Raw genomic sequence first — 16497 nt, forward strand, 5'->3', positions numbered from 1 at the left:
AGGCAATGTATTATAGGATTTCTGAGAACTGCAATGTTGCTTTTAGGCATTAGGCAAGTGTTCATGGAGTCATAGGCAGCTGAGCTTGGTAAAAGATGGGTCAGATTTTGATATTAAGATTATTAAAGAAGGGCATTTCCAAATTTTCTGGTGAAGAAGGGACTAAAAGGAAGTAAAATTGCATGAGAAGAATTATGGTTAGAAGGATTATTGGAAAACAGCTAATAATTGGTTTTGCGAACTGGAATTACTTAGGTAAGTAAAGGTGAAGGAATGAAAAGAAAAGGTTTTCTCAGCTTGAGAGATCTGAATGCCTGCCTAGAGTGTGAAATTCATCCATGTCCCTAAGTGAAATAATGAAACCTTCTAGCAGAGAGGAGGCATGAAGAACGATGATCAGAAAGGTCAATCTGATGTTAGGGTGAGGGAAGGACTGGAGAGGGGGAAGACTGAGTACAGACAAGGATTATAGTATTTTGAATCAGTTCTTTAGTCCAATATAGAAATGGAAACTTGGAAAATGAGTCTGAAAAACAAGATATTATTTAGAAATTGACCCCTCCCCGCCATGTATTTTGTGATTATTTCTTTCTAGAAAGTGAAGAAAGAAAAAATAAATAAATGCAATTAAAGCTTCATCTGCTTCTACTCAAGCTCTTGTATAAGAAATTGTATGTTGTGAATAGCTGTGTGTTGAATGTGTCTAGTGGTGTGCAGTTAAATGGTTAACAATCAGCTCTCCAAATAAAAGGCCCTGACCTGGAATTTGCCAATTTCTGTGGTATAACTAATCTTTCCATGGCTAATTTTAAACTACCAGTGTGATGTAACTAAACATGAATTTGGGAAGTTTTGGGAGGAAAACTTTCCTACTAATTTAGGATTGACATTTCTGGGTCCCTCAAATTAACTGACAACAGATAGATCTACAGCAGAAAAGTTATTCATGCAGAGCTACTCAGTAGTGAGTAACTCAATGGATAGCCAGAGGTAAAGGCTCCATCCCCACTTAACAAGGAGTAGTGGGAAGCAGCTTAGGACTTCATTGGGGAAGTATGGGAGGTTCTATTGGGCACCTGGAATTGCACTCCTGCTTTGGGATCAATGGTGGCTGTGCTCTTGGGAGGATCTGCTTAAATTCAGATAACGTTTCTTTCTGTGGTTTCTGATTGTTCAGAAGTTTTCAGTTTAAAATAATATTTACAACACTTTGGTGAGCTATTAATCCTTTTTGGAAGAGATGAACACGATCAACTCTAGGGAGCCCTGGCAAGGTGGCTGAGTTACACCAGCATATGTATCTCACCTCAGATTTGATTTTTTCATGCAGTGAATTAAATTCTTTAAAAACAAAGAAACAAAAAAATCAAAACAACGTTTTGCTTAATGCTATGATCTAGGCATGGTAGAAGAGATGACACTATTGGCAATGACACTATTAGCTACGAGGACTGGACAGATTTTGGAGAATACTATTAGGTTTCTTGATAACTTGAGGAGTTTAGACAAATGAAGTGTGGAAAAAAGAGGTACAATTGGTGTAAAGTTGAAGTAAACGCTTTCTGTTTATTCTTTCATCCCCTCATTTGGTCTTTCTTTATTGTAAATTGGCTAAGTTGGTTGTACATATATTTGCGGCAGGAAGGTGCTAAACTTCTGTCCTCTTTGGTAGGGTTTGTGAAAGAAAAAAATTAGGTGAAATCATTTTGATTTCCAGAAGTCTAGCTAAGTGTGGCTGTTTCATGACCCATCTCCTCATGTCATGGGGCCTAGAGAAGAAGCAGGTGTCCTTCTTTCTCCTCCTCATAGTTTTCTGACTGTTCTCTTTCCTTCCCCCTAATTACTCTTGGCTCAAAGTGGTCTTTCAGCTTCCACATTTGCCCTTCTGTAGTCTCTTTTTAAACTAGCATTTGCCACAATTTTTTTATCATATAAGTGAATTATCAAGTCCAGCCCACACTTAAGGGAAGGGTATTACACAAGAGTGTAAAAGCAAAAAGCATTTGAGGCCATTGAGTAGCCACTTACCTTGGGCAACATATCCTTACTAGCCCTCTATAGCAGACACAAAAGTCCACTGTCATTCAGTTTAAAAGCTGCAAACATTATCCTATCTACTGACACTTTTGAAGTCCAAGAATGAAATGACACCCTTTCCTTCCATTTCAATACTACACCAGCCAAATCTGCTAGGGAAAAGCTGCTCTGTGCAGTTGAAAGTCAACTAGCAGCAGCTTGCAACCCTCAAGGCCCTGGCATCTGTGTTTTGGCTGAGACTACACATGGCCTTTGCCTTCATGAGGTTGTTGGGATGCAGAGGCTTTACTGAGGCCCATTTATCCCACAAAACATCACTTAAGACTAAGAAGAATGTAGAAATAGCTTCCTGCCTATGGGAGAAGTCTCCAAAGCAGCAGGCAGCCTTCCAGTTAAACTCATGATCTGAAGCTTAAAGCTCTACTCAGCAGTAAAAAGCCAACTGCATAGCTGTGGAAGAGAACACATGTTCTCTGTATGTGATCTTGCTAGCAAAAGAAAGAGGAATGAGCTGAACCAGGCACCACATTCATCTATGCCAGATTTATCAGCAAGAAAAAATGATTCTTTTCTGGTAGACAGAGGAACTGAGAGTGTAACACTAGCAGAGCTCCTTCTACATGAAAGGAACACCACGAATGAGGAAGAAGTATTCCCATCAAACTTCTAAATCTACCAAAAATTTTATTTGCTTTATAATTTTATGTTTTCTTAAATATGCAGAAAATTCCACATAGTCACATATATCACTCTTTGTGTGATTTATTTAGGTTTATTTATTTATTTATTAAATATATATATACTGAGTGGCCAGATTATTATGACCACCTGATGTTTGTAGGCAAATTAGCCATACACTGCATCGTATGGGATATGGAAGCTGAAGGCCTGTTTGAACACCTTTGCTGTCTGCAGTTACCAAGATAAAACGTCTCCAATTTGCACAGGAGGAATAGAACAACATACCTAAGTATCGTTGCTGATCAAGTTCATCCTATCATGTTGATGGCGTATTCCAATAGAGATGGCTTCTTCCAACAAGACAATGAGCCATGCCACGGTGCTCGTATTGTGCAGGAGTGCTTTCAAGAACATGAAGGAGACTTTACCTTGCTTAGGTGGCCCCCACAATCACCAGATCTCAATCCAACTGAGCATTTGTGGGACGAAGTTAAAAGAGCCATCAGGCAGCTGGTTCCACAACCATCAAATCTCACAGAACTGGACAGTGCTGTTCATCAGGCATGGTGTCAGATTCCTCGCATCACCTTTCAGCATCTCGTGGAGTCAATGCCAAGAAGAATCGCCGCAGTACTGAAGGCAAAAGGTGGCCAATGAATTACGGGTGGTCATAATAATCTGTCCACTCGGTATATATATATGAAGTTAGGTAATTATATGCATATTCTATATATATAATGTATATATTTAATTTTTTTTTCCCAGAGAGGAAAAGAGAGGGAGAGAGAAATAGAAACATCAATGATGAGAGAGAATCATTGATCAGCTGCCTCTGCAGGACTAACACTGGACATTGAGCCCACACCCAGGGCATATGCCCTGACTAGGAATCAAACCATGACTTCCTGGCTCATAAATCAACACTCAACCACTGAGCCATGCTGGCCAGGCCTATTTAGGTTTAAGTTTAGAAAACCTCCATCCATTTTATGATAATCGATATCTAATGTTTACCTATATTTTCAAGTTCTTTGTTTGGGTTATTTATGTATTTAGCACTTTAATCCATTCAGGATTTATTTGAATGGAACTTAAGGATATTTTTTTTTCTCTAATAACTAACCAATTGGTAAATCACAGCCTTTTAAATAACCTGATATATTTCTCTTTACCTACTGACGTAACAGTAAATTTAGAACTCTCAAACTTCCCATATAGGAGTAAAAATTAGTACATTAGCCTTTGAGGAAAATTTATTAATATATGTGAACTTAGCTAATTATATGCATATTCTATAAGTAAGGCCTTGTAATTCTATAAATGTGTTAAAATAAATAATTATGGATATGTTTTTAAAATATTATCACAGCATGACTTATAAAGAAAAAAATAGCAGTATAAAAAATGTCTAAAATTAGGGACCTGACAAGATGAATAAAGCTGTAATTATATGATGGAATTGTATGCATTCATCATAAGTTACACTGAAAAAAATATTTGATATGACAAAAATCTTGAGACTATAGTTTAAGACAAAATTGATGATACATAGTATACATTAATTTCAATCAATCACATTGCACAGAATACTGGAAAATACACATATGTTTTAGCAGTAATTATCTTTTGCTATTTGGATTTTTATCTATCTACTAGAGGCCCAATGCACGAAATTCGTGAAAGAGTAGGCCTTTGCAATGGCAGCTGCCTAGATCCCTCCCTCACAGCCGTGGTGGCTGCAGCCCCAGCTTCGTCCTGAAGCATATTATGCTTTTATTGTTATAGATCTATCTATCTATCTATCTATCTATCTATCTATCTATCTATCTATCTATCTATCTATCATTTATCTATCTAATCATCTCTTTTTTTATACTTTCCATACTTGGCTTGTCTCCCTAATGAGAATAAGATAATTAGAGGAACAAACTGTTTTTATTAAACATACATCATAGAATCTGGTTTGTGGTAGGTTCTCAAAAAATGTTTGTAAATATTGTTATTACATGAGATCATAATTTGAACTTCTTTGAAGCAGCAGAACATACCAAGAGTGTTCAAGAAAATATATAAACAGACAGAAGGATAACGGAGATTCAAATCATAGACTGAAGCATATGGAGATCCAGCAGCACTTGGTTTAGATTCAACCTCAGAGATTAGGGATCAGAGATAGAATTTCTCTCCCTCAGAAAAATAAGGAACTGTGCCTTATAGTATCTGTATAACTGAGACGAATGATATAGGAACTTTAAGGTTCAAATACCATGCATTCCCAGAATCTGAATACAAGAGTAGAATCTTCAGTTTCCTAAAATTGAAACAAACCAAAAGCAAAATAACATGAATATGCTTAGTCATTGTTGAGGTGGTGCATAAAACCATGAACAAAATAAACTGATTTTAAAAATATATTGCTAATAAGATTAGACATTTCTTTTCTTAATTATGCTGTCCTGTGTCTGGCATGAAGAAATTATGCTTTTGGTAGCTGATTTTTAAATTTGTTTAAATGAATGAGATAACATTAATTGTGTCATGTGGTGAAGCTCTAGCACTGTTCAAAGAAAATGGTGCTTCGATTCTAAATCATTTGTATTTCTATATACACGAACCATTGCTTGACGAAAGCATCTTTTGAGAGTTGCCAGTTACTTGTTTTAATTTTATACTAAACAAAGAATCCTCTGCTCTGTAATGTGGTTTCTGAGGGGTTCTTTTCACCAGTAAGGAAGAGCTCAAGTAGGTTGCCACCCTGAGTTCAAATGCCAAATTAACTACTACGCTGGCCCATCTGATAAAGTACAGTGTGTAATTCATTTAGTTATTCTGAATTATCCTGCAAAATGTACTAATGCCTATGTGAATTGATATACTTTAATTTCTGAAACTTTCAAACTAAGAAATCATTTCTGATTTCCCCTGTGGGATTTACCCTGAAGGAACAAGTAAATTCATTTTATTTTATTATTATATTTTAATCCTCACCCGAGGACATATTTTTATTGATATTAGAGAAAGAGAAAGGAAAGGATGGAGGGAGGGAAAGAGAGAGAGAAAGAATGAAACATTGATGTGAGAGAAAAATCAATAGGTTGCCTCCCATATGGGCCCCTACAGGGGACCGAACCTACAACCTAAATATGTGCCCTGACTGGAATTGAACCTTTTGGCATATAGGATAAAGCTTCAACCAACTGCACTTGGCTGAGTCCATTTATTTTGTTGCAATAGTCCAATAATTCAGGCTATTGTGGGGTTTGGTCACAGCTTTGATTTAGCTTTAATTTGGTTGCAAAACATTCAAAAAATGAGATTAGTAATTTGAAATGTTCATAAGATCGGAATAGAGCAAAGAGCAAAACTAACTGAACACTGAGCCAGGCATCTGTTGGGATATTATTTCTCTCAACTATCTTAGTTGATAGCATCCAGAAAGAGATTTTAAAAAGACATCATTTTTAGAACCTCTGTGATTTTTGGAAGGTGAACTTCAACCAGAGCTTTTGTTTACCTTGTGGATCTGTACTAAAGACCTTTTGAAGTAGAGAATGCATGATGAGACAGTGGGAAAATATTTACTCTTAAGCCCAGGTGGGTGTATAAATTGATAGACTCTCCATGCAGGGTGATGTGGCAAAAACATTCACAATTAAAATTGAATATATCTTTTAGCCCACTAATTCCACCTCCAAAAAATTATTTTATAGATAAATATGCAAATAATATAAGATTATTTCAGCTCTGTTTGTAATAGCTAAAGAGTGGGAATGCAACACTGGTTATATTATGACATCGGCATAAAATGGGATACTATAAAGCAAAATAAAAGAAAGAAGGAACTAACTACATACAGATACATGGTAATTTGAAAAGGCAAGTTGAAGAACAGTATGTATAATAAGTTATCTTATATGTATAACATTTTAAAAATTCATGATTATATATATTTGTGTGTGTTTCTATTATATACCTATAACATCTATGGAAAGTTATACAATAAAATGATAGAATTAGAGGCCTCTCAATGTCTGGGGACTAAAAGTGGAAAGGGAATGTTTTTCTGGAAAAAGACTATGTGAATGTGCTATCTAGTTAAAACAAAATTTTTAAAATATATACTGAATTTTAAAAGAATATAAGTAAATACATTCTTATATCCAGGCATATTTTGACCAAATCATGAAGCTTCAAATTCAAAAATATATAACTGAGTCCCCCAAAATTTTGAAAGTAATTTTGTAAACTATTTTGCTATCATAAATATTGGTAACTGCGTAGCTTAGAATAGAGTAGTATCCTGAGTCTCTACTTGCATCAGCCAATTCCAAATTCTAGGTTCTATAACTTGCAATTTCTCAACCATAGTGTTTATTCCTAGAGTAGAGAGGATGCTTAAATCTTAGGCACACTGTTTTGTAAAAATTATCTGACGATGCAGAGCTCCATTATCAATATGTCAGATGTGTGCTTAGGACTCGAGTTTTTTCTCTCCATTTCTTGGATTGGCTCTGTGTTGGATTATTTCCTGGGGATATTCCATGTACTTGGGTACCTCTGGAAAATCAGATAGAAACACATTCTTCAGCCTTGGCAGCATTAGCTTAATGAGAGCATTTCTTTCTCAAGATTCCAACACAGTTTCCATATCTGAGCTTCATATAAATGATTTGGCTCCTGTTCTGTTCTGTGTCCAACAGAAAAGATTGGAGGACTTTGCTACATGCTCATATCTATTTCAAGGGTGTTGAATCAGCACTGCTCAAAACAAATGGATTGAGATTTTAGGAGAAATCACTCTCCAAAAGAAAATTCAAATTTTGTTAACATAGTAAAATGGATTATATATTCGAAAGGCAAAGCAGAAGATATCAACTACAAGAACGTATTATAAAGAGAAAAAAAAAAAACCACTTGCATTTTCATCTGGAAAAAAACAGGACCCACAAATTGGTAAGGTTACTGAGTTTGTTTAAAATACAAAGTGCTAATCCTGAGTTAGATATTGAACTCAACTTACTGCCTCTCTCATTTCACTTTGCTGCCAAAACAAGAAACAAGTAAGCATGGAATATGTCTTTCTGTGTCATGATTAGATGTTCTGCTTTCCTTTTCTTACTAAGTCCTTGGGACAACCACATCTTAAAAGTGGGATGAAACATGACTTAAAATCTAAGGAAAGGGAAACCTAATGTATACTCAATAATTATTGAATGGCTGAATGAATTAATGCCTGAATTTTCACAGAAAATTGAGACATCTGAAAAAAAGCACTTTCAAGTAAAGTAGCTCATTTATACTACAGAAATCTATGTATTTTATCAGTAGTAATATCATTGATTATTAAAACAGCTAATAGTGTAATATGTGGTGCATTTTAAATATAATTTTAGAATTATAAGGACACATATTCAAATTAGAGTCAATGCATTTAGATGACCATTTTTCTTTTAATAGACCTGGAGAATTACTTTATAAAATTTACCCTAATGGTTTAAAAAATTAAAATGTTTTACTTACACTAAAATCTGTTTATGTACTCAACAGATTTGAGCCCGATTGATCATGTCTCACTTCAAGAAATCCTGATAATAAACTTTAATCCCATAGGACAGATCCATTAATTATGCTTTCAGGGGAGGTATAATTAATGGGTCTATACTATGGAATTATGGCACTCAGTAAATATTAATAATTCAAACTCACTTTTCCAAGCACCTTAAGAGTACCCAAACAAATAGATCATTTTATATGGCTGAAGCTTTCCTTCAACATCCTCATATGAAACATAAATGCATGGGGGGAAAAATTAACATCTTCTTTTCAGTGAGATCTTTATAAACGATTAAAGATTCTTTGGTAGAGATATTATGCATTCCAATAAAATGGTCCATCAAAATTTATTTTTGTAATGGTTATAAAAGGTCTGATGCAAACTTAGAAGCAATCAGTAAAATGACAGTCATGCATTATAATACTGAAAAGCCTAGTTATGTTGCTAATAAAGAATATTTTAAAATAAGCGTTTTATTTTAAAACAGTTTCAGATTTATAGAAAAGTTGCAAAGAACTCCTGAGTAAACCTCATCCAGTTTCCCCTATTGTGGTCCTCTTATTTTAACAGAGAACGTTTGTCACAACTAAGAACCGATATTGGTACATTCTTATTAACTAAACTCAGCAATTTATTTTGATATCACCAGTTTCCCCTAGTGTCCTTTTTGCTATTCCAGGATTTTATCCAAAATGACACATTATGTTTAGTCATCATGTTGTCCTTAGAATCATAATCTGTAATAGTTCTCAGACTTTCCATGTCATTGATGAACTTGACTTTGGTCAGATTTTTTTCTAAAAAGGTCCTCAATTTGGATTTGTCCAATATTTTTCCCTTAACTAGACTGAAATTGTTGGTTTTTGATAAGAAGACCACAGAAGTGAATTATCCCTCTCATAACATTATATCATGCTACCTTCATGATCACTTGGTTAAGGTAGTGTTTGCCAGGTTTTTCCACTGAAAAGTTACCTCTCTCCCTTTCCATCCATTACTCTCCAAAAGAAATAAGTCACTAAACACAACCTAAGGGTCGGGGTGGACTCTTTAGTCCCACTTCTTGAAGAGGGGGAGCAGCTACCTACATTTTTTTGGAATTCTTCTGCAGGAGAGATTGTCTCATCTCCCAATTATTTATTTATTTGGTCACTTATTTATTTATGTATGAATTCATTTGTTGTCTTATACTTTGAGTTGTACTCTAATGTTATTTATTTTGTTGTTCAAAGTGTTTCATCTTTGGCAATTTGGAGTTCTTTCAAGTTTGCTCTTCTCTCTTTGGCATGCCCCATCTTTTTATTTTTGAGCATGTCCTTACTTTCTGTCACAACAAAATGCTTCAGGATATGGTGGATTTCAAAATAATTTTGCTGAGTGAAAGAAGCTGGATCCCAAATAATTTATAGATATAGAAATTGAAAGGGGGGATCTATTTGGCTGAAATAACATTTTAAGTGTGGGGAAAAATGTTAGGTTTATATTACTTATAAACCTAGTGTTGAAAAGGAGATGTTTATTGGACTTCGAAGCAGAAAACTAAGTTTTAGGACATGTGTTAGAATTAGAATAGGCTTCTTACAACAAGAATGTCTATTGCAGTCTCCAAATGAGTAAAAAACCCAAGGGTATTACAGGAGAATTAAGGACATTCCTTATTTTGGGATGATTTGCTTCCTTTAAAGAATAAGTATTCTATATTCCCATGGGATTGACTTTCACATGATCATAAACCAGCCATTTCCACAACCTCTGAACTATATCATAAGCAGATACAGCCATAATGCTAAGAAAATATTTACGAAGATATTATAGAAGAACATACTGTGCTAGCTTTTAAAATCATCTATGCAACTTATATCTATGCAAAGTACATCTATGAAGTACTTTGTTAATTTGATTTAAACATACAATTGCATTGGGATTGCTATCATTGAATGAAAGGGTAAATGAATTTAAGTATAGTAAAATGTGTGGATAAGACATACCTGAAGAGTTTACTATAGTATTTTAACTCAAAGGAAAAACAAATTGGAATGGCAGCTAAATTACAGATCACTGAAATGCAAATAGAAAAAGCAATAAGCTAAAATGAAGATTTTAAATTATATATATATATATATATTCTCAACTTAATAATGAAGTGCAGTTTATAAGATGTTGTCATATAAGATTGATTTGTTTTTTTAAAGATTTTTCTCATGATTTCTCATGAGCAATGGAATTAAAGTGTCACACTCTAAGATGGATTTAAACTGAAAGCTAGAACAAAGTTTTCTCTAAGAATGACATTCAAAGAATCAAGGTTACATGATGCAAATTTTAGAGTCTGCTTTTTACAGTCTTAGGATGGCACATTTATTTCTGGAATGTTGTAGGGAGACCTCAGCCCTAAGAGAAGTTAACCATGAAACTTGATTTTGAGCTGCTCTACTTATGGAAGTTGGAAAGCCTTCATCTGTAAGATTATGATCCAGGATTTTATATTTTCACAACTGAATGTCATCTGTCACCTGAATATATGATTTTTAAGGGCAAATAATTTAATGTGCTCTGTAGAATATCATTAGTTCAGGATAATATCATATAATTCAAATGTATATGAACTGTGTTCTATCACTTGCTATGTGTCCATTTTATTGTACACATAAATAAAAATGATTTAAAATAATTTTTTTAATTCTCACTCAAGGATATGTCTTTTTGATTTTGAGAGAGAGAGAGAGAGAGAGAGAGAGAGAGAGAGAGAGAGAGAGACATCAATCAGCTGCCTCCTGTATGTGCCCTGGCTAGGGATTGAATCTACAACCTAGGTATGTACCCTGACTGGGAATGGAACCGCAGACTTTTGGTGCACAGGATGATGCTCCAACCAACTGAGCAACCCGGCCAGGGCAAAAATAATCTTTGAATTAAAAGAAAGTTTACGAATTTGTAGCAGTTGCAGTATCTGTTCTTTGAATTTCTTCTTTTATTGGAACTTAAGTCAGCCAAACTTGTCTACTTGTTCCCCTATCTCAATCATGGTTAATTCCTTGTTTTGCTGTAATCTTCACTGCAAAATTTCTTGTATTTGTGTGCACGTATATTTGGAAAACGAGCTGAGAAATGGAGGTGTGAATTATTTTCAATATTTTATTTGCTTGACTACTTAAATGGAAAATTCCTCTGAGAGAATAAGCTAAGAATATAGTAAAATAAATTATGTTGCTACCTATTGTCAATATCTTTTTCTTGGTTTTAGAAAAAATAATGACAAGTTTCTAACTCATTTTTTAGGTTAATCTCTTATGTAAGAAGTTTTAATTGATTAAATTTTTAGTACTGAAATAACAGCATTAGCAAATTTCCAATAATGCTCTTATACTGTGTCTTTTGTCCTTAAAAGTTTTGTTTAGCAGAATATAATAAGAAAGGTTGTAAAATGGCAAGGTCTATGAATATGGGGATCTTAAAAATATAATATTTCTTCATTTTGCAATAATATAGTCAGACATGCGTCTTATAAAAACTGGATACAATTATATTATTCTCCATAAATGAAAAAATTAATAATCTATGTTTGATAATCAGTTTGAAAGACATAGAAATAGCAACATAATGAATTGACACAGATACATATTATCTTCAAAGAAAAGGTAAAAAATAAAGTAAGCAAATGTAATACTAAATACTACTCTAACACAAAAATGATTATTATATTTAATAAAATGCACTTGTAATGTACATTGTTATAATTTCACTGATATCTCAGATAACTATTTCTAAATAAGAAATAATCCTATATAATAAAAGCCTAGGTTTCACCACATGATGTCATCACAAGATGGCTGCCACAAGATGGTCACCAGGGGAGGGCAGTTATGGGCAGCAATCAGGCCAGCAGTGGAGCAGTTAAGCATCAATCAGGTCGGCAGGGGAAGGGCAATCAGTCAGGCAAGCAGGCAAGCGGTTAAAAGCCAGCAGTCCAGGATTGTGAGAGGGATGTGCAACTGCCAGTTTAGGCCCAATCCCTGTGGAATTGGGCCTAAACCTGAAGTTGGACATCCCCCAAGGGGTCCCAGATTGGAGAGGGTGCAGGCCAGGCTGAGGGACACCCCCACCCTGTGCACAAATTTTGTGCACTGGGCTTCTAGTTCATTATATAACAACTAGAGGCCCAGGGTCCCTTGGAGTGGCCTGTGGGGATTGGGCTGAAGCTGGCAGTCCAATGCCACCTGCAGCTCCTGCCTGCTGCTCCCATTTATCCCAGCCCCCTGGCGCTCATGCTCAGTCAGTCCTGATCTGGAGAGGCTCACACCACAGCACTCGCCAGCCATGAGCCCTGCATCTGGCGCCTGTCCTGAGGGGGCTTTAGGGAGACCTGGATGCGTTCAGCCCCTGGGTGGGTAGTGGGACACCCTTGCCAAATCAGGATCTGGATCCCTGCCACTGACATTCGCGCCAGTTGTTGGGAGCCACCTAGCGGCCACTTTTATATAATTTCTTCCTTGTGGAGAGTCTAGAGAGGGGAAGCGACTGCAGTGGCCGAGGCCAACTTCCAGGAGGCCATCAGCACTGTCAGGATCGTGCTGGCAGCACTGGTTCATGAATGCCTGGCCTGTTCTTTGGAGATTGGTCCTGCAGGACTGCTGACAGAGTGGCTACTGCTGGGCTAGTGGGCCGCTGGGACAGGTAGGTCAGCTGAGCGGCACTCACGCTGTGGGAGTGCACTGACCACCAGGGGGCAGCTCCTGCATTCAGCGTCTGCCCCCTGGTGGTCAGTGCGCATCATAGTGACTGGTCGACCAGTTGTTCAGTCATTCGGTCACTTAGGCTTTTATATATATATACTAGAGGCCTGGTGCACAAAAATTTGTGCACTTGGGGGGATCCCTCAGCCCGGCCTGTGCCCTCTCACAGTCTGGGACCCCTTGGGGGCTGGCCACCTGCTGGCTTAGGCCTGTTCCCCAGGGTATTGGGCCTAACCTGGCAGTCAGACATCCCTCTGGCAGCCCGGAAGCCCTTGGGGGATGTCCACTTGCCAGTGGGGAGCAGGTCTAAGCTGCAGTTGGACATCCTTAGTGCTGCTGAGGAGGCGAGAGAGGCTCCCACCACCACCACTGTACTGGCAGCCATCAGCCTGGCTTGTGGCTGAGCAGAGCTCCCCCTGTGGGAGCGCACTGACCACCAGGGGGCAGCTCCTGCATTGAGCGTCTGGCCCCTGCTGGTCAGTGTGTGTCATAGTGACCAGTCATTCTGCTGTTAGGGTCAATTTGCATATTACCCTTTTATTATATAGGATAGAGGCCTGGTGCACGGGTGGGGGCCGGCTGGTTTGCCCTGAAGGGTGTCCCGGATCAGGGTGGGGGTCTCATTGGGGTGCCTGGCCAGCCTGGGTGAGGGGCTGATGGATGTTTGCAGCTGGTCACACCCCCTTCAGGGGGGGTCCCCACTGGGGTGCCTGGCCAGCCTGGGTGAGGGGCTGATGGGTGTTTGCAGGCTGGTCACACCCCCTTTAGCTTGGGGGTCCCCACTGGGGTGCCTAGCCAGCCTGGGTGAGGGGCTGATGGCTGTTTGCAGGCTGGTCACACCCCCTTTAGGGTAGGGGTCCCCACTGGGGTGCCTAGCCAGCCTGGGTGAGGGGCTGATGGCTGTTTGCAGGCTGTTCAAGTCCCCCAAACAATGGAAGCTCCCAGCCTCTCCTTTTTTCTTTTTTTTTATTCTGGGATTTACCTTCTATAATTGAAACTTTGTAGCCTTGAGAGGAGCTCAGAGCCAGCCGGCCAGGGCGGGCAGGAAGGAAGCTTGGTTTCCTCCATCACCAGGGGCAAACCAGCCTTCTACTCGCTCCAGCTCCATGGCTGGCTGAAAGCAGGTATCTGGGGTTTATTTACCTTCTATAATTGAAACTTTGAGTGGAGCTCAGAGCCGGCCGCAGGAAGCTTGGCTTCCTCCATTATTAGGGCAATCAAGCCTCCTGCTTGCTCCAGTTCCATGGCTGCCGGCCACCATCTTGGTTGGGTTAATTTGCATATAGTCACTCTGATTGGCTAGTCGGTGTGGCTTAAGGAGTAGCGAAGGTATGGTCAATTTGCATGTTTGTCTTTTATTAGTGTAGATAGATACTTTTTATTTTCCTACACCCATATTTACTTTATTTTTTAATTTTAATAATAAGGATTATATTCTAAATTAGGAATAATAAAAATGGCTACAAAAAGTGTCTTTTCAATTCACTTTGTTTTTCCTGCAGAGTGCGGATATGAGCCCAGCAAGTAGCACCACCTCACTTCCAGTTAGTCCTCTTACTGAAGAGCCACTGCCTTTCAAGGTAACAAACCAACAAACAAACATGATTTTTTAAAAATAGTTCATAAATATAGTAAAATAGATATTTAATTCTTAAGTGGCAAATGAACTGCTTTAATCTGTAATAATCTTATATCAAATGTTAAAATCATTTTTGTTTCATTTTGTTGTCATTCTAATTGCTAAGTAAAAGTAAAGGCTTGGAATATAAATTAATACTTTCTGGAACATGTTATTTGCTTGGCATGTGAAAGACAGTGTTTTCATTGTAATGGTTTGATGTTACATGAATTGAGGTTCCAAACCTTTTTAATTTAAGCAATAAATTTAGAATGAATGGTCAGCCCTCATCCAGTGTTTAAATTTTCATTGATGACTGTAGGTCATAATTAATTATCTAATCTTTACAAAATAATAGTCAAATTCAGTTATTAAAATATGGAACCATTCCTTCACATTATAATTTTAAAATATTTAAGTAAATATGCAAATAAGTATTTAAGTATTATGATTAGTAGAATTCTTCAGTTTAGGAAGCTTTATATATTAAAAATATGAAGTCATCTTTTTGTTTTAATATTTAAGATTAGATTTTTCTCTTTAGGCCAGAGCTTGTAGCTCAGCTACTTTATATTTGTGCCAGGGACATTTGAATTTCATTAGTATTATTTTAAATAAAGGCACTCCTTAAGAGCAGAAGATAAAAAGAAAAACTTGGAGAGTTAGGATAATATGTGCAATAGTTCAGTGTTGTTTGGTTTAAAGACAGGGAAATGTACATTTGGAGTTCATTATAACTTTCATAATTTTTGTATTTATCATAAAATTATTGTTTTGGGAGTTTTTCTTTTTCATATAAAGACTTATTCAACTTCATACTACTTACACTTAGTGTAGTGACTGGCATGGACTTACATATCGTGAATATTTACTGTGTTGTTTAACTTAAAATAATAGAAGGCTATGAATTTCATTGTGTATCATAGTTTTCTAATTATGCATGCTTTCTTGCTTAATGATAGACAATAATAATTGTTAAAAATCCATTTATATCAGAAAATTGTGAAATACTGAATAGTATTCTGATTGTTATTTATTGAGAAATATTTCTTTATTATCATACAACAAAAAAAAGAAAATAATACAATATTTCAAAGCTTAGTGTTACTTGATATTTTCATCTTATGATGTATGGGACAAAATTTACAGAAGAAACATATTTAACAAGGTTTTCATTGGATTTTCAAAGCATTATCAGAAGCCATTTTCTCTTTTTAATATATTGCTAATGCCTACCTTCCTTAAAAATTGATGTATTTTTTAAGAGGTAAATAAAAGGTGAGATATAGTCTAAAATAAAATGATATACATCTAATATAAATATAATCATTTTAGTTAATGTTTCTGATTGGTTCTAAGAGATAAATATTATTCCTGTGTTAATGTGTGTAAGGGATTGTATCAACAATTAAAAATGCCAAGTGCTTATAATATATAATATTGGCCTTTGTCAATGCATACAATTATAGTATCTGTTATGTTACTTCTTTTGTGAAAGGAATACTATTTATAATTTTTTCAAAAAAATTTATCAGATATAAAAATGTCTCAATATCTAAAATTATTTAAAATTTGAAATTACAAAATAAAATTCCTGTATTTGCTTTTTTATTTTTATATTATAAATTGTTACTATTTGAATGAGTAATAGAATATTTGTTTATCCTTGTGTAGATACAAAATATATAAAAACTCATTTGAGATACACCTTAGCACTAAAATGCATTATAATTGCAAAAATGTGTTGAAAACTGTTTAACACATAAAAGACATTGACGTTTTCTTATAACCATATCTTGAAAAATCCTGAAATTATAATATATTTACATCTAAAACTTTGTTTAAAATTATATTTTACTAAATGGCATGAATGT

General features: G+C 36.1%; 1 protein-coding gene across 1 annotated transcript in view; it reads left to right on the forward strand.

Moving 5' to 3' along the window:
- Nucleotides 1-16497, forward strand: part of CCSER1 (coiled-coil serine rich protein 1) — a 1147418-nt gene that overhangs the window by 464964 nt on the left and 665957 nt on the right. Inside the window, exon 7 of the mRNA XM_006084620.3 lies at nt 14508-14585. Coding sequence (XP_006084682.1) covers nt 14508-14585 — 78 coding nt within the window. The remainder of the gene's footprint in view (nt 1-14507; nt 14586-16497) is intronic.

This window comes from Myotis lucifugus, unplaced genomic scaffold (assembly GCF_000147115.1).
Source record: "Myotis lucifugus unplaced genomic scaffold, Myoluc2.0 scaffold_12, whole genome shotgun sequence".
Classification (NCBI taxonomy): domain Eukaryota; kingdom Metazoa; phylum Chordata; class Mammalia; order Chiroptera; family Vespertilionidae; genus Myotis; species Myotis lucifugus.